We start from the raw sequence: 17,642 nt of genomic DNA, 5'->3' as shown, positions 1-17,642 counted from the left end.
ACAAATGTTTTTCAAATCGGGAAAGAGCATTTGGGCTCGGTGAGAAAAAGGGTTCTCCGCGCCACCAATCGCATTGCAGAAGAAAATTGCATGAATTACTTGCCTACATGTGTTCAAATGTACATTCACGTTCATAATTATACCATGTATAGTAAGGCTAGTTTTTCTTCTTTATTTTTGGCCGACTCGCACGATCCACTTTGACAGGTCTCGACCCTATTTTTCAGACCCGTAGATTCATGCAGATCCATCCAAAACGCGTTTTCCTTTCATTTGTCTCTTTTAAAATGCTCCTAAAAAAAATAAAGTCCCCTATCAATCTATCACTTGAACTTTTCCTCCCCACACAACCACCCTTACTGTCACAAACATATTGGCTCGGTTCAATTATACTTGATGATAGAATGAAATGTTTATTTCTTTACTTATTTATTTATCTGTCTACTAAATCTGTATAGCTTTCATGCCCCATATCCATGGCGCTTCAAGAATGTCTTGAGATTTTCGCTACAATAGTCAAATGGTGTTTGATTTTCCCCATTTTGTCTATCCAAGTCTGCACCTGCCTCTAGTAACGCAAGGGCCGTCTCGCCATGTTCGTCCTGACAGGCCAAGTGTCTAAAAAAAATAAAAATAAAAATAAAAAAAATAAAAAAAAGGAAAAAGGAAAAGTTATTCAACATGTGTTATTGATCGGCACAATTACAATAGACAACATCAAAACAAATAAACTATTGCGCTTTTTAGCTTTTTTTTTTTTTTTTTTTTCTTTCTCCTTACAGTGGCGTATTCCTGACACTATCGGGCGTATTCAGTCGAGAACCGTTTTCGATCAACAGCTTTACGAGAGGCGTATACCCTCGAACGGCTGCGCGGTGACTAAGAATAGAAAAATGAAATTTCATTAGGGGAAAATAGTTAATAATGATAATATACAATGATAATGATAATAAAATCTTGGGCAGTAATTATGATCATACAGTGGTGTTTGCTTATTATCATCATCCAGCTTTGGGTCAGCGCCATTCTCGAGAAGGACCTTCACTACCTCCAAATGGTTCTTGGAAGAAGCGTAGTGTCTAGATATAAACAGCAGATAAACATAGGTTAAATGCGACAGTTGATGGCTTGGCCTTATCTTATCTATCACTCTCATTTAAAAAAAAAAAGACTTACAATGGAGTCGTTCCGGAATCTGTTTTTGCATTGATATTGGCTTGCTTTTTGATAAGAAGCGTTACAATTTCCGGGTTTCCAACAGATGCTTTTTTTTTTTTTTTTTTTTTTTTTTTTTTAATATATTGTTGTTCAAGAATGACAGAACAGGGTTAAGGTGGTAATCCATTCAGTTGCAAAAAACAGTTGCTTTGTCTTTTTTTTTTTTTTTTTTTTTTTTTTTTTTTTTTCTTTGATCTTCACGTACCTGCAATGTGAAGTGGAGTCCAATCAGCCTAAAGCAATATACATATAGTAAGTAATCGAGCAGACCATCTTTATATGTATTCCTTCCTTATTATGGTTTACTGTTACCTCATCCTTGCTGTTCACAGGCGCTCCTTGCTCAAGGAGATACTCAACAACATCCAAGTGTTTACCCGAGACTATATCCAATAATATATTAACAATGATGTTCATTCAAATAAAAAAATAAAATAAAATATAAAAATAAAAATAAAAATAATAAAATAATAAAAGCACATATATATCAGAATCCACGAGACGAGTTGACTCGTCTCGCTGTAATTTTTATAATTCAATTTTAAAAAATATAAAAAAAGCTCATAGTTCATACCAGCCCAGTGCAGTGCCTGTCGTTCGTCCTCATCCTTTGCAATGATGGCATTTTTATTTTCCTCAATCAACTGCTTGACCAGTCCAAATTGGCCCTCGAGCGCTGCAGTGTGAATCGACATTATTCTTTTTTATTATTATTTTTTCTTTTTTTTTCTTTTTCTTTCTGAATCTCTCTCTCTTGGAATGAACGGCAGAATGATCAGAGTAGATTTCACTGACGCGTTCATTACAAGGTCAGTGACTGCGCTACAGTACTTCTTTTAATTGGTTAAAATTAATTGTGGCAAACCACGCTTCATGTCAGACACCAGTGCCAAATAAATCCTTGACCCCCTCGAGTTGTAGCCTCTAGGAGTGTTGAAATGTCGCAAAAGAACATGCTGGCAGTCTTAATCTTGCCTTCATCCATGTCTTTTTGTACCTTGGGCCCCAGAGTCTCTATCGCGTCAATATACTTTTCATCTCCATAGATATGCCAGGCGATCTGCAGACACTTTAGGTAATCAGACATCCCAAAGCCTTTCCAGTTCTCCACAGGCCATCCTTTTCCACTTGAAAGCGCAAACGGTAGTAGAAAATCAATCGCCTTCTTGATAGACTGCCCTTGAGGCCCTTCATAAAACCACATGTCCACACCTAGATCATCACCCCATCGTGCGAGCGTCATGAGTGCTTGGAGATTAAAAACAGAGTAATACCAAGATGTTTTGCGAGCCATTTCTCCAGGTTGTTCCCCATTAGCTGTAATCTGTGGTTCAATTCGTTTGTGGACAGCCGTCTGAGCAACCTGTCGAGCATCTTCGACCCTACCCAAGAATAAATAGATGGCAATGATTTGGACATCAAAATACGTTCCGTGGTTATTACTGCTGTCGCGCTCAATCTGGGCCAAGGGCGAGGTCTCAAGCCATTTGACATAGCGTGTAAACCATTCCTGAAGATCTGGAATTAAATCTTGAGGCCAGCTTGGATCTTGTTTGAGATAGTGAAGGGCATCAAACACCCTTATAGTATTAAAAATGTGTTGCCAGAAAACAAAAATAAAAATAAAAATAAAAAAAGATTGTGCAAATCCATTGTGTTAGACAACATTGAGGTCAATGGATGACTCGAACAGCTGTAATAGGCCTTAATAAAGCAGGTTCGATACGAAGAGGAGGAAAAAATAATAAAAAAAAATAAAAAAAAAACTTACCGAAAGATAGTAAACATGTCCAAGATCCCAGTTCGAGCACCAAATCTCTCTCCCTTTCTTAGTGACCCATAGTTGATGTTGGGATTCATATACGTGGCTTCGTCCAAGAACCATTCCTTGAGGCGCATGGCACACTTTTTTAAATACTCGTTGCGTCCCGTAAAGTGATAGGCCATGCCCATTATGTGAACCTCCCTGATCATTGTTCTCAGTAGCCGATAGTCGCGCACAGTCTCTATCTCGGGGTTGATATGTCCATCGATGCCCCGGTAGGGGAGGCCATCGGGCTTATCCTTATTGGGCCAAAAGTACTTTGAGAGAGAGAGGTAATCGTGAATATCATTTGAGGGTGCTGTTTGGTTCTTATTAGTGACTGAATACACCGCTGTTGATTCCAGAGCCAAGTCTGCCTCACGAAGCATTAACGCGAGGGCATAATTGCGCTCTCGACGGGTTGCGCTGAGCAGTTGTGCATAGCTGACAGGCGATGCCTTGCGTTCTCTCATAGCGATCATCAGTCGTGAATCCCCATTCTCTTCTTCCCCAGTAGACCCAACGTCATTCCCATCATTTACTAAGACGGACTCGCCTACATTGCTGCCGTCTGAAACTGGCCCTGTTGCATCTACATTTACATTTACATTTGCATTCACATCAGGTCCTTGGTGTTTCGATGATGAATCTGAGTTTTCTTGCTGTAGCGGAGTATTCTCTGTATCCACATCCTCCAGCTGGATGAGCGATGCTTGCTTCAACTTTGCATGGACAGGTCTTTCGTAAAGACCAGGGTTATCATTGTTATGGTTGTTAAGTAATGGGTTCAAAATCGCAGCATACGGATCTCGTTCATTTTGCCTGATAGCAGAGAAAGGAGACTCATCTAAACTTGGCCCAAGGGCTGTGGAAAGGACGATGTAGACAAAGAGGAGGCTGCCAGAGAAGAGAATGACACGACGTAGAGTGATCCGACCAACTAGGCCAATTGAATTGCCAGGTAATCCGATGCTACCAGGACGGATCTTGCCTTTGAACTGAGAACTCGTGTGTGATGGAAGGACTGAAGCTGAATTTGAACGCATTTGAGTTGTTTGTGCTGATTCTCGATTCAATGCAAAAGAAAAGAAAAGAAAAGAAAAGAAGAAAATGAGAAAGAAAGACAGAATGCAAAATGGATACTTCCCAGCTAGTAAGAAAGAGAAAAAAAAAAAAAAAAAAAAAAAAAAAAAAGAAGATAAGAGAGGAAGACAAAGAGAAAGGGGAAAGTGGAAAGAAGATGCAAGTAGAGAGAGTGCTGCGGTGTAATAGAATTGGGAAGCGTGAAATAGGGAGAGGACACTACAGAATGAGAGAAATGGAAGGGGAAAGGGGAATAGAGACCTTTACCGAAAGAATGGTCGCGCCAAGAAGTGAAATGTCGAAGAGAACACGCATTTGTATGGGGATTAGTTGCCATGACCGCAATAATAATAATAATATTAATATTAATATTAATAAAGGTGCCTACTCTCAGGCCTACTATGCGTTGCACGTCGTCTGCATGGGCGAAGTCGAAAATGAATTCATGTCTTGCCTTGTTTGTACGCAATCATCGCACTGAATATCACAGGTCGGGAGCTATCTGAAATTAAACAAAGAGGGTCCTTTGAAAGTGTCGCTTTGTCCTCAACAAAGAGAAATCAGATCACAAATGCCTGTCTCTAAAAAATAATTCAGATGCACAGACTGCCTAGAACAAAAAATGCCGATACAGTCATCTCAATCACCCAATGATGCTGATGACACCAAAAAGGAGACGTCGTTGGTCTCACAATTGGGCATTTTGACATGTGCTTGAACTGACTTTCCTTCCATTTCTCTTTTTACTTACTATTTGATCTCCCAACTCCTCCATCTTTCATCACAAGCTTCACCACCATCACTCCTCTCTCCTCAGTTTTCGCTGATGTCTCTTACCAACTCACAAAATCCTCTTTAATCCCTCTATTCCTTGAAAAACACTAAAAGTTAAAAAGACATAATGGCAGCTAGAGATAAAAAGTCGCCTCTCACTAACCTCATCGCAGGTGGCACTGCTGGCTTCATGGAATCTTTCATCTGTCATCCTCTTGATACAATCAAAGTGCGAATGCAACTCGCCAAAAATGTTGCTAGGGGTGGTCAGGCTGTAAGTCACTATCACTTTTTTTTTTTTTTTTTTTTTTTTTCCTGTAGTCGTAGATATTATCCGTAATTAACCTGACCCATCAATGTCAAGGAGCGTTTCAACAGTATAAGATGGAAAAGGGATGTCTCTGCTGGACACAATCATTTAAGTATCTGAGCATATTATATAGCGTCCCAGGACAAGGAAAAAAAAAAAAAAAAAAAAAAAAAAAAAAGAATGCAGTCAGATGCATTCAAAGATGAATGCTAATTGATTGTGAATCAATGCACCCAGAGGACAGAACAACAGACAAGGATGCTCTGTATTAAAGTTTAATATGCAGCGCGCTGTTGTGGAGCGGGAGAAGTGGGCGAAATAAATATGACACAATGACACGGAGTGGGAAACGTATCAAGGCGATCATACTTTCCTTCATAGAGGAGACTGGGAGTCTAAGAGTATCTTCTAAGGACTCGGAAAAAAAAAAAAAAGACCTTTGGAGCTACGATACGCTCCATAGAAAAAGACCATTTTAAAGTCTTCACGTCTTTAATGTCATAGCTCTTTTTCTTTTCTTTTCATCTTAGAATGCAAACTTGTCATTTATAGGTGTTGGCTTGAAGATCGTGCGGAAAGAGTCACCATTAGCGCTCTACAAGGGGCTTGGTGCTGTAACAGCTGGTATCGTGCCCAAGATGGCCATCCGATTCACTACCTTCCAGTTCTATAAAGACCTAATGGTTGACAAGAATGGTACACCATGGAAACTGAATAACCTTTGGGGTGAGTAAAACCAATAAATCTTTAGTTCCTGTTGCCTTGCATTTTCACTCTCCCGTGACTAAAAGTATATTTTTTCTCTTTTTCATGGCAGCTGGTTTGTTGGCTGGCGTGACTGAGGCTGTGCTAGTCGTGACACCCATGGATGTGGTCAAGATCCGTCTCCAGGCACAACGTCACTCTATGGCTGATCCCCTCGACATCCCCAAGTATCGCAACGCAGCTCACTGTGCTTATACTGTTGTTCGCGAGGAAGGCTTCGGTGCGTTGTATCGTGGAGTTGGATTGACCTCTCTCCGTCAGGCTACTAACCAGGCAGCCAATTTCCCCACCTACCATTTCCTGAAGGGCTATCTTCAGCGCCTCCAGAATATACAGGAATTGCCTGGTTATCAGTCTGCAGTCATCGGATGTATCTCTGGCGCGATGGGGCCGCTCGTCAACAACCCTATTGATATTGTTAAGACCCGTATTCAAAAGTCCCCCAATCCGGAAGGATTGAGTGGCTGGGCGCGCTTCATGGATGTCAACACCCAAATTTTGAAGAACGAGGGCTGGAGGGCCTTCTACAAGGGTGTTACACCTCGTGTACTCCGCGTTGCTCCCGGTCAGGCTGTCACATTTGCTGTCTATGAGTGGGTTTCGAGATGGCTGGATGCCAACTCTGATACCTTCAAGTTGACCGTAACTGCTAAGTAACTTCTTTGTCAAAGTAGAGCAATTTTCGCTGCGTTCTCATCATGCCTTCACGGATATATTAATAAACATTCCAACTTTAAAAAAGTTTCGCATGGTTTAGACGCGCCTGTATCCTTTCAAAAACAGCCAGATTGATTAATAATGCCTAAATTTCACAACATTGATTATTAATGGCCGGCAATACAATTGCTCGGAATCGTTAACGCGCTTTTTAGAATGCATTGTAATTAATCATTTTTGTGTAAAAAAAAAAAAAAAAAAAAGCTTTGGGTAAGTGTAGATAACCTTATTTCCGGACTACAGGTTATAAATAACAGCAATTTGATCGAATTCCTTCTTCTTCGTTCCTTTCATTCCATTTCTTTCACTTTCAAGAATCAATTGTTAATCGACCTGAGAATCAAAAATGTCTTTGACTGAATCTTGCTGCAATACTCCTCCTGTTCAGGATGCCCAATGGCACAATAAGGGTGAGCAAGTCGCCTTGTCGCAACAGATTGCGGGTGAGGAGCGTACCACATACCGCACCGGACCTAAGGATTCGAAGCGTGGCCTCATTGCCATTTATGACATCTTTGCCTATCATCCTACGACTTACCAGTTCTTTGATGTAAGTTGGGTGGGGATTTATTGCAATTGAATTTATTGATCATAGACATTTAAGCAACGAAGGGATTTTTTTACTCACGAATTTTTCGGGGGGATATCGGCCCAAATGCCAATGTATTTTTTTACAAATACCAATACTTGAAATTTGCATATTGTAGCGTATCGCCGAGTCCCATGGTGGCTTCCAACTGTCTGCTCCCCATATTTTCACCAAGGGTGGTTACCCACCCGATCAGATGGGGGATAGCGCTAAGCTGATGGCCTGGATTGGTGCCAATGGCGATTACAAGGGCAATCATATTGACGAGATTATTCGTGTCGCTGTCGAGGATTTACGCAAGGATGGGTGTACCTCTTTTTCCATCTTTGGGCAATGCTGGGGAGCTCTCATGTCGGTCAAGGCTGCTTCTGAAGAAGGAAATCCCTTTTTGGCAGCAGGTGGTCCCCATCCATCGTTCTTTTCCATCGAAACTGTCAAAGATACAAAGGCTCCTCTGATTATTTTGGCCTCCAAGGATGAAGCTGACATGGTAAAGTGTCCAAGCGTCTCACATGAAATCCTCACTTAGTGTTACTTGAATATGTTTGGACTGTTCATTTGTTTACGCGATTTTATTTGTAATTTTTTATAAAAGGTTCCTGTTATCGACTCTATCAAGCATAAGAACTTCCCTGTTGAGCCATTCCACAAGCGTTTTGATAACATGCACCATGGCTGGACTGGAGGTAAAATAAAAAAAAACTTGGATACTACCCACATGAAAATACGTCAAAGGGGATTGAGACACTTTCTTTCGAAATGTTTTCTCTGATTTTTATCTTCAAATTCTTTTTATGTTTAGGTCGCGGAGACTGGAGCCAACCCGACCAATTCCAAGCCGGGCTCGAGGCTGTTGACCTCTTGAGTGGGTTCTTTGCAAAGGCCGCTTCTGCTAGCAAGTTGTAACGAGTAATTCATATTGTCTGCATCGCTGTAAATAAAGAGTATATATCAATCTATGACCAAGCTCCGTTACACAAGATGAAACAATTGCCAGCTTTTACTTTCAATCCATGAAGCCTTTCCGTGTTCTGCGATTATTTTCAACACTTGAAGCCTTTTTTCGATTGTTTAGAGGAATGTCAATGCCTAACCATGCTGGGATGGGATGCAAAGCAATAACAAGGCAGAGCAACGCCGCTTATGAAAAAAAAAAAAAAAAAAAAAAAATAGAGTCGATAGTCAATCTTACACAGCCCTGGCATCATGTGCACAAATAGAAAGCAGGCTTTCTAACTTTTAAGGATAAGATTTAGACTGCCTCTTTTTTCTCATCGCCACTCAGAACTCAGAGAAAACAAAAAAGCTGTTGTGAAATGTAAGAATGTGAAAAATGCTAAAGATGTGAATCAAGTCGCATTCTTAAGGCAACCTTGTCTCCTCCCCGCAAGGTACCCCTTCTCCTTTCCTCTATTCTAATCATTCCTTTACATCCATTTCTTCTTTCTCTTCTTTTTTCTTTTTTCTTTTTTCCTTTTCCATCTTTCATTTCAGAAGCACCTCAACTTCCCCTTATTCTCAGGTCACGTCCAATGACAACTCCACAACCACAGCAGCAGGACCGCCCATCCACGGCTTCATCCGCGCCCACTTCTCCCACATTGCCTGCTGTTAGCGCCAGTCTCAACCTCAGCAAGCTCAGTGAGGAAAACTCTGCTTTCTATAGCGAGCCGACGTTTGATGATAAAAAGAAGATGCCTTCGCTTGCTCTTTCGCCAACACAGGAAAAGGCTATTGACATACCCGATACCAAACCGGCTCCCGTCGATACATCATCCAAGCAGTCTGAGCCATCTGCCTCAGCTTCGTCGGCAAACCCTGCCGCCCCAACCGCATTGGTTGCACCAACTACAACTACAGCCGTAACTACAACCACAGCTACCAAGGAGGCCGGAACCCCAACAGTTGATGTTCCCTCAAATCCTCTCTCTGCACCAGCACCCAATCCCATCTCACCTGTAGCGAACACAGCGTCAGAAGCCGCGCCAGTCTTGAATATTTTTTCGACTGTAACAGAAGAATTTGACACTGATGTTGACATGGTAGAAAGCAAAGGTAATAATGACAGGCGCTTTATCTCTCTCTTTTTTTTTTTTTATTTTTTTATTTTAGTTTTTTTTTGTCACTGTGATGACAAATTCATATGTTCAATTGTATATGTCGCGTCTTTATTGTTTAAAATGGACAATATTAATGATGGTATGAATTTGTAGATGGACCCAGTTCCGTAGATATTTCTGTCGGATCGACAACAGACAAGTCAGAACCTAAGGAAAACGGAGCCTCAGCCGTAGGAGTAGAGGTGAAAGCTCGAGATGACAGGATTGTGGAATTGGAAACGCTCAATAACTCACTTCGCAATGATCTGGACGAGCTCTCGCAGGAGAAGCAAAGCGTGGACCTGGAGCTCAATCGTACCCGCGGTGCCTACCATGAGCTTCATCGGCAGCATATGGACTTGCAGCAAAAGTTGGCCAAGCGTGATAGAGATTATGAGGTCATGTCCAAAAACTATCTGGAGCATGTTCGCCTCATTCGCGCCACTGATGACGATCACTCTACTATCATGGACCGTCTAACTCAGCTCAAAGCCTCCATCGAGCATCTGATCAGGAAAGCCCAGGGAGGACGTTCCGTTAATTTGAATCGAGAAGCTGCAGTGGAACATTTCAAGAACTCGGGCCTGCTAGATAATTTTCCGATTCCTGAAGACAAGTTAGAGTCATTCCATTTGAACCTTTACATGGAATCCGTAGTCATGACTACATTGGTCTCTTGCTTCTTTGACAAGTCTCTCAACTGCATCTTTGACTACAACAAGGGCTTCAAGGAAATTTACGATTGGATGTATCAGCGTAATGAAAAGCTGGCTGTACGCTGGAGACAACAGCTCTGTGTTATGTTGACTCAGGATCCGGCAACCAAGGCCCGGCAGGAGGAGGAGGTGACAACAGCTGCAAACGCATTGTCAGAGCTTGTGTCTAAAGTCTACACAAATGCGAACGAGCTAAACAAGATCAAAGACATTTGTAACAAAGCGTTTGAGCTTTCAATAGCCATGACAGGCCTCGAATCCGTTATTAGCCCTGTAACAATTCCACTGGGTGCACCGTTTGATGAGGAAAGCATGGGAACGTCGTTGAAGAGCAACCCTGAAGGCAAGGTTGCACTTGTAATCTTTCCAGCTTTCAGGGATAAGGAGTGTGCTTTTGACGTCCGGCCCAAGGTGTGGTGCTACTGAAAGGCTTTTAGGAAAAATATGGCAACAGGCCATTCTTGGGTGTGAATATGCAATAAAAAAAAAAAAAAAAAAAAAAAAAAAAGGCATACGTCTTGGAAGATGGAGAGCATGAGCTGCAGATTCTGCAAGCCACCAAAAAAAAAAAAAAGGAACAAAACAAAAGAATATTAACAACATTAAGAACATGGGTAAAATTACGGGAATAAAGACATTAACGAAGCATTTGATTGGTGCATTCGCCTCTCAACAGAACCAACAAAAGTTCTTATGCAAGGGGAAGTGATCAATTGAATCGCGGAAGGTTGTTGATTACTATTTCCCCTGTCCAGAGCTGTGCCACTCTTCCAAAGCATAAAAGCTCCGAGGAAAGAAATTTTCTTATTTTCAGATCTAGAGCGAGCGACTACATGTACACGTACATTGTTTTGAAGGAGACACAAGGCACAGGACTAAAGTTTACTTCCTTTCATCTTTTCTGAACTTTCAAACTTTCAGATGTGGAAAGAGGAGCTTTGCCAATTTTGGTTTTTATTCGTTTCGCCACTAATTTTTGAGGTTTAAGTGTTGAGAGCCACGTCAATCTACAACTGATAAAGAAAAAGAAAAAGAAAAAGAAAAAGAAAAAACTAAAAACAAAAAAGAATGAATAGAGGAGGGAGAGATAAGCGGATGAGTAATCATGCTGATGCTGAGCCACGTTTTCATCCAAGCTTGTTGGATATTTAAAGGTGAATATGGAATGGCTGAGTTGATCGAAGGGAACAGGTAAACAATGGGGCAATGCAATATTAAAAATAATCAGATCAGTCCAACACTCCAATCCACAAAAAAAAAAAAAAAAAAAAAAAAAAAATTTTTTTTTGCTGCGGAGCCTTGAAAATAAAAATACTTCTGATCGAAGAAGACAACAGGCGAAACAGCAAAATAAACAACAAATAAATGTCCTGTCGTGTCACCTTTCCTGTTCTGGGAAGATATTCACGGCATATTGCAGCTGTTTTCTCTCTCCTGTTATCTCAGCGGAAGTGGTTAGTGGCCTTTTATCGTACATCAGGTTTATTACCGAAGGAGAAGAGATGACCCATTCTCATTGTTTTTTTTTTTTTTTTATTCCTCGGCGATTGATTTTCAGCATAAAGCAGGTTCTTTTGCTTATGTTGCTTTTGTCATGCCTAATCCACTGCTGTAAAACTGGTAAGTGGTTCTCCCAGTCATAGTACCGTGGAATATCCGCCCTATTGACAGACATTATGGGCGGCAATCTCAGAAAAAGACACTTCTTTTGTCTGTTTCACTGATATGCTAAGCACTAGTGTATATTCCGACTAAAAGAAGCGCGTTATGAGGAACCCATTGTGAACAGTGATCCTCCCCCATCCATTTAAATGGTATTATAAAATATATTGAAGTTGGGGGAGGAACAAGGTTAAAGAAAAATATGTAAAAAAAAAAAGAAACTCCTTCCAACTTCAACTTCGCCATCATTTGGGGCGAAGAAATTCTTATTGCCCATCATCCATTATTGAGAACAAAAGCGTGCCAGAGTGATGGGATGGCCTAGATCCTGTTGTTCGTTTACAACATTGTTGTTGGAGTGTGTGTATTGGATGCTCTGTAGTCTTTCACTTTTAACACTTTTTGATGGTCCATTGCAGTGTATATCGTCATATTTTAAACCAAGAACTCCGTCATTTTTATTTTTTTTATTTGTAGGCCATATGCTGTATGCTGTAAAATGCACATGTGTGTAAAACATTTTTTAATCGCAGGAAGTTGCCTTTGCATCTTCCATGGGCTTGTCTATAAAAAGTCCCTTCTCTCCCGCTTTTCGCTTTTTTTTTTTTTTTTTCCTCCTTTTTTTTGCTCTCTCTTCTTTCATGTGCAATAAATAATTCTTGCTATCTATCGGCTTCTCCTTCTCGATCTGCCTCACTTCATTACAATATTTATTCTTTCTTTCTGTCCTTATTTCCTCCTTTAACTTTTTCTGTTTGTTTGACCGTGTTATCTCTCTTTTCGTTTAAACTTTGGTTTGATCCTCTCTGTTACACACACCCTCACAGCCCTTTCTTCCATCTAAGATCCTGTTGCTTTACTAACAACACCATCATCACATCTACTATCACAACATTCTCTTTCTTTCTCTCGTCCACACCGATCACTTTCCGTTTGAGAACGTTGAGAAAAAGAATCATTTATCCCCCCCCCCCCCCTTTTTTTTTCCTTCTTTACGCTTCCCTACAATATCTCCCTGTCTTTTCCCTTTTTCCTTTTCTTTCCCAGTTCTCTGCTTGACAGGACATTGAAACCCCAAAGTTCTGTGTGTGAACATCACGCAATTCACACACAGCCCTGCATAAGAACCCTCATTATTGGATCAGCATAAGGAAAGGCGTAACCAGAACCCCATCCTACCTACATACACATACACGTAAAAAAGGAAAAAAAAAAGAAAAATAGAGCGCCATGTCCAACGTTCTTGGTCCTATTGTGGCTCGCTACAGCCTCTTTTTTTCGTTAGTATTGTCAGATTCTTCCCGACTAGCTCGATCAAAGCATCCTCGACAGGTTGTACAAGAACTTGTCCTCCAAGCGCAAGAACGCTTCCAGTCGCGATATTATGCAAATTCAGCTGAGGTACAGATGCCAATTCGTCTTTTTTATTTTTTGTTGGTTTAGTGGGTTTTAATGCAGATCTTGTTTGTGGGTCGTTGATTCCAAGATTAAGAAGCGTGAATGATGCCCTGGTTACGAAACAAAAATAACTAACAAACCAATCGTCCATTCTCTTCCCCTTTTCTTTTCTTCTTTTTTATTTGCTCGCAAACCGATGTTGTTTCACCACTATTCATCTTTTCCTCCAATGCCCTGTCTCCCCTGTTGCGCGCCTTTTACGTTATCGGACGTGGATGCTTCGCCTGCACCCGTGCCCCTGCCCGCTCTTTTTCCCGCTCTGTCCTATTTCTGTGCATAAACAACACTTGCATTATTATCTGAACCCGTACATCATGGACATGTAACTGTATTACTATCAACCTTTCATTAAATTTCATTCTCATCATGATTACTCTTCCTTAATATCAACATCACCCATTGTAATTCATCCTACTCAGTCAAAAACACTTTCCAGAAATGTCTCGACAACATCATCATCCTCCAACACGACGCAATATTCCCTATCCTCAGCTTCTTCCATTGCATCCTCTGCATCGACCAGAGCATCGTCCATATCCTCCACGTGCTCAAACGTCAATGGTTCATATCGAAACATGAATTCAATTCCCATCAAAAAAAGGGAAATGATCGGTGATGACTGTGGTGGCCCAACCGCAAGCCTCGAACGCCTCGTAGTCGATTCTCATCATGTCACGATTTTGCCTTCCCCCCCGCCCTCACCAACGTCAATGTACATAGCCAAAGAGACTTCCATACTCCCAGGCAAATCATTGATGCCAATCACGCCAACTCGTACACCCTCTACATCTTCTTCTTGCTCCGCAGCTTATGATCCTTCAACCCATAGAGCTCAGTCTAGAGAGGACAAAATCGCGCAACGTCGTCGACACAGACAGACAAGTTCGGTTGCAACACTGCTCTCAATTGCCCTCACAGTCATTCTGTTAAGCCTACTGCAAAATAGACGGCATTGCCTCAAAAAACAAAACCGTCAGTCTCACCGTCGATCCTTGAGCGCTCATCATAAACATCAACTTCGCCAACGTCATCCAATCCTTTCCTCCCAGCTTTCGCAACACCGACTATCAGAGCACCATCACACCTCCAACCGTTTGATCCACACTCAAGAACACCAGTTCTTCCCTGTGGAAGCATCCAAGGAGAATTATGTCTCAACTTGGCTAGGACATCAAGGTTATTACCGAAATGGTAATGTCTCCGAGCAACTTCCGTGGGATGCGGTTGAGAGCAGAGAAATCTTTTTCTCTCAAAACAATCGCACGGTCAACGCCACCAAGCCAACGGGTGGACAATACTCTCTCCAGAACCATGACGATCCTTCTCTTCTACATTTCCCGCGTCATCGTCGTGCTCTTTCAATGACGAACCCAAACACATCCACGGCTACGTTCCAGTCTCATTTTTCTTCAAATCACGGAGAATACTACCATGTTACTGATCCAGTCTTCCAGATGCATCAATATCGCCTCCACCACTTCCCATACATCGACCAGCGTTTTCAGCTGGTGTCGGCACCTCCAGCTGTTGAGCCAGCTTCGTTTGTATATGGGCCTTCCATGAAGTCGGCGGATGAGCTTGCTTGGGAGCGACATAACTATTACCAACGTCTCCAACAAGAGGAAGAAGAGTTGGCGCTGAAAATGCTACAGGAGAAAGGTAGCCCGGAGGACCATGTGCTGCCCACGTCCTCATCTTCGCGTCAAAGATACTCTAGCCAGGATTATGTTGTAAGAGCTGGCTCCTTGAATCGACTGGCATCACCTCCATTGTTATCAAAGGAGACCTCTCGTATTCTAGGCCTTTGCCGCTCCAATACACTGTCAGCAGCCAAGCGAATGAGCCTAACAAAGAAGCGTCCAGCTAGCCGCTGTTCATCAAGCACAACAGCAACATCATCGATCGTGAGCATTGAAAGCAATGACGCCAACATGGCACCACATGCTGGAGCTTGCGCCGAGAACAGCATTCGTACAGCCTCTCGTACTGGTTCGACGGTAGAAGAGACTACTCCTACTCCAGCTTACACTTCAGTTGCTCCATCATTGACTCGGAAAAAAACGCTAAAAGAGCATTTGACGCCACCATTGCGTTCGCTTGCAAGGCGCTGCTCAGCTCGTTTTACTAGCAATGGAAGCAATAACAATGGACGACCCATCTCTTTTGCTGGTATAAGAAGTGATCCCATCGTCGATTATCCTCAAGGAAGACGCTCGCTTGGCTCTCGTGCAAGTGGAAGCTCCATTTCTGCCTCTACCTCCGCATCATCGTCATCACACATGTGTGATTTCAAACCTCTGCAGCTCGGACCTGAAACAAGCGAAATGTTGCGACAACAAAGTCAGCAGCAAGAGGCGCCATCAGTGTCCTCAACCCCATTGCCAGCAACTGAGCCAGTTCCGGTGCATAGATCTGTGGGATTGTTTCGATCCAAGACCACTCGCCCCCAAGGTTCCGCATCCATGGTATCTGGAGGAAGCTCGGCCAAACATGCAGAAACGCTTCCATTTCACAAGAAAAACTCGCTGAGATTGGCCAACGGTCGTGGATTAGACTTTTTGACAGTCTTACCCTCTCCCTCAGTAGAGCCTAATTCAAGAGGTAGCTTGAATGGCCTTTTCAATGCCAGTGAAAGTGCAACATTAGCAGAATCAGCAGTCATGAATGCAGAAGAACACGAGGCAATGCGCAAGGAGATCATCGCCATGTTGTCATTGGGCCGCAAGGATCTGCGCCGCAAACCGTCGACCGTGCCCATGTCAACGTCTACGCCTCTTCCCTCACCTCCCCAATGCCTTTCACCCTTGGCATTGGAGGCCCAGGAAGACTTGTACTCGGTCCAAGAACATGAGCAAGAAGAGCAAGAAGGACAGGACCAAGAGGACTCAACCTTGTATCCCCTTGAGTCTGACTTGCAGGACCCTTGCAAGAAGATTGCATTTATGCTCGTACCCAAATCTCGCTACGAGTTTCAGCCTTTAGTGGTGCAGTAATTCAATGGAGTCTAAACAGACCCCATCCTCATCTTTACATTTGTATATATGTATATCACTCTTCATTTTATGTTGTAAATAGCTATCATCTTATTTATATGTTATACCCTCACACACCATCCATATCTCGTTTTCATCATCATCATCATCATGTTAGACTTGTACCAATGCATTAAAAGGACTATTAAAATAATGTTTGACTATTTTATATGTGTTTTCTTTTTTATTCGTTTGTATTTGTATGGAGTCTGAAAGAGAGATGGATGCTGATTTGTACTTTCTTTCAGTCGCATAGTCTCTCGCTAATGTGGGGCAAAGATGGGGGTAAGGAAGGAAGGAAGGAATGAGAGGCGGAACAATATCCAGTTCCCCAGTCTGACCTGTATGGTCTCCTGAATTATTTGGACTCGGACTAGCAGAGGACCCTTTCTCTTTTTTTTTTTTTTTTTTTTTAAAAAAGCTAATGTCGTAATATCCCATGTAAATATGTGTATACATGTACATGCTTCGTTCTTGGTGAGTAAGCTAAAGATTGAGACGTGGCGGAAAAAATAACTAGTGGTACATGCACTTTCTGTAATCTGTATCATTGCATCACGGATGTACTTTGGTAGAGCCAATCAATAGGAGTTGCGACTTTTATGAATATTTGCAATGAAGCATGGCTGGAGTCTAGGAGGTGTGAAAATATTGAAATGGTGGTATGGGCTTTAGAGAAACGGTTAGTGAGCTGCATTGGTTGATTGGTTACTTTGGTTTTGGCATTGATGAAAATGCCGTCTGTGAAGTCTCCATTGCTAGCTTTAAAAAGAGGGAATGTAAGATAATGAGAATGGGAAAAGTTGGTTGGGTACCTGACAGTTGGTAGACACATACATATTGCCATTATTTTTATTTTTATTTTTATTTTATTTTTATTTTTGTACTTCAGTTGATTTGCAATCTGTCTCTTTTCCTGGCGCTTTTCCCATCATGGACATTTATACATTATGAATGAGTAGGGTTGGGAGGGGGGAAGTTGATGTGCCTCTTCTGTGTAGACTTCCCGCGTGCACCGTGCTGTGTGTAACCAATCCGTGATTTAAAACAATCTTCATTTGCCAATGTCGAAAATATTTGACAAGTGGATCTGCTCCACTTTGTCTCCACACAGTCAACGAAAAAAAAAAAAAAAAAAAAAAAAAAAAAGGAAAAAAAAAAATATTGAACTGCTATTCCCATTTTCAAAAAGTACTACACCGTCTACTCACGCATTCCAAACTAAACTGACCTCAGTTCCTGACCACTATCGATTTACAAGAGTAACAATGAATATAGATGAGTATCACTATATCCAGGTCTTAAAATATCAGCAATATGGGAGGGGTATATATATATATATCCCTACCCTACCCCTCTAACCTCAGCTTCAACTTCAGAGATTTCCGTTTACAGACCATGCTCATTTCTCACCA

At 41.8% G+C, this 17,642-nt stretch overlaps 5 protein-coding genes across 5 annotated transcripts; 4 read left to right on the top strand and 1 right to left on the bottom strand.

Moving 5' to 3' along the window:
- Positions 1–2,089: 2,089 nt before the first annotated feature.
- Positions 2,090–3,411, bottom strand: BCR41DRAFT_337182 (alginate lyase-domain-containing protein; the record flags this gene model as incomplete). Its single annotated transcript, XM_022022063.1, has 2 exons — positions 2,090–2,798; positions 2,990–3,411. 2 exons carry the CDS (start codon positions 3,409–3,411, stop codon positions 2,090–2,092), a joined length of 1,131 nt encoding a protein of 376 aa, XP_021880787.1.
- A 1,452-nt stretch (positions 3,412–4,863) lies between these two features.
- Positions 4,864–6,664, top strand: BCR41DRAFT_323325 (mitochondrial carrier domain-containing protein). The gene is made up of 3 exons (XM_022021511.1): positions 4,864–5,153; positions 5,720–5,915; positions 6,007–6,664. Exons 1-3 carry the CDS (start codon positions 5,007–5,009, stop codon positions 6,609–6,611), a joined length of 948 nt encoding a protein of 315 aa, XP_021880786.1. The 5' UTR covers positions 4,864–5,006; the 3' UTR covers positions 6,612–6,664.
- Positions 6,665–6,915: 251 nt separating this feature from the next.
- BCR41DRAFT_386878 (hypothetical protein) lies at positions 6,916–8,205 on the top strand. Its single transcript, XM_022027844.1, has 4 exons — positions 6,916–7,221; positions 7,379–7,750; positions 7,856–7,946; positions 8,063–8,205. The coding sequence occupies exons 1-4, from the start codon at positions 7,018–7,020 to the stop codon at positions 8,164–8,166; spliced, it is 771 nt and encodes a 256-aa protein (XP_021880785.1). The 5' UTR covers positions 6,916–7,017; the 3' UTR covers positions 8,167–8,205.
- Positions 8,206–8,547: 342 nt separating this feature from the next.
- BCR41DRAFT_386877 (hypothetical protein) lies at positions 8,548–10,555 on the top strand. The gene is made up of 2 exons (XM_022027843.1): positions 8,548–9,315; positions 9,474–10,555. The coding sequence occupies exons 1-2, from the start codon at positions 8,793–8,795 to the stop codon at positions 10,499–10,501; spliced, it is 1,551 nt and encodes a 516-aa protein (XP_021880784.1). The 5' UTR covers positions 8,548–8,792; the 3' UTR covers positions 10,502–10,555.
- Positions 10,556–12,684: 2,129 nt separating this feature from the next.
- Positions 12,685–16,381, top strand: BCR41DRAFT_354643 (hypothetical protein). The gene is made up of 2 exons (XM_022024349.1): positions 12,685–13,138; positions 13,615–16,381. Exons 1-2 carry the CDS (start codon positions 12,968–12,970, stop codon positions 16,186–16,188), a joined length of 2,745 nt encoding a protein of 914 aa, XP_021880783.1. The 5' UTR covers positions 12,685–12,967; the 3' UTR covers positions 16,189–16,381.
- Positions 16,382–17,642: the final 1,261 nt, after the last annotated feature.

The sequence above is a fragment of the Lobosporangium transversale genome (assembly GCF_002105155.1).
Source record: "Lobosporangium transversale strain NRRL 3116 chromosome Unknown BCR41scaffold_21, whole genome shotgun sequence".
Lineage (NCBI taxonomy): Eukaryota > Fungi > Mortierellomycota > Mortierellomycetes > Mortierellales > Mortierellaceae > Lobosporangium > Lobosporangium transversale.
This window is presented reverse-complemented; position numbering and strand designations above follow the sequence as displayed.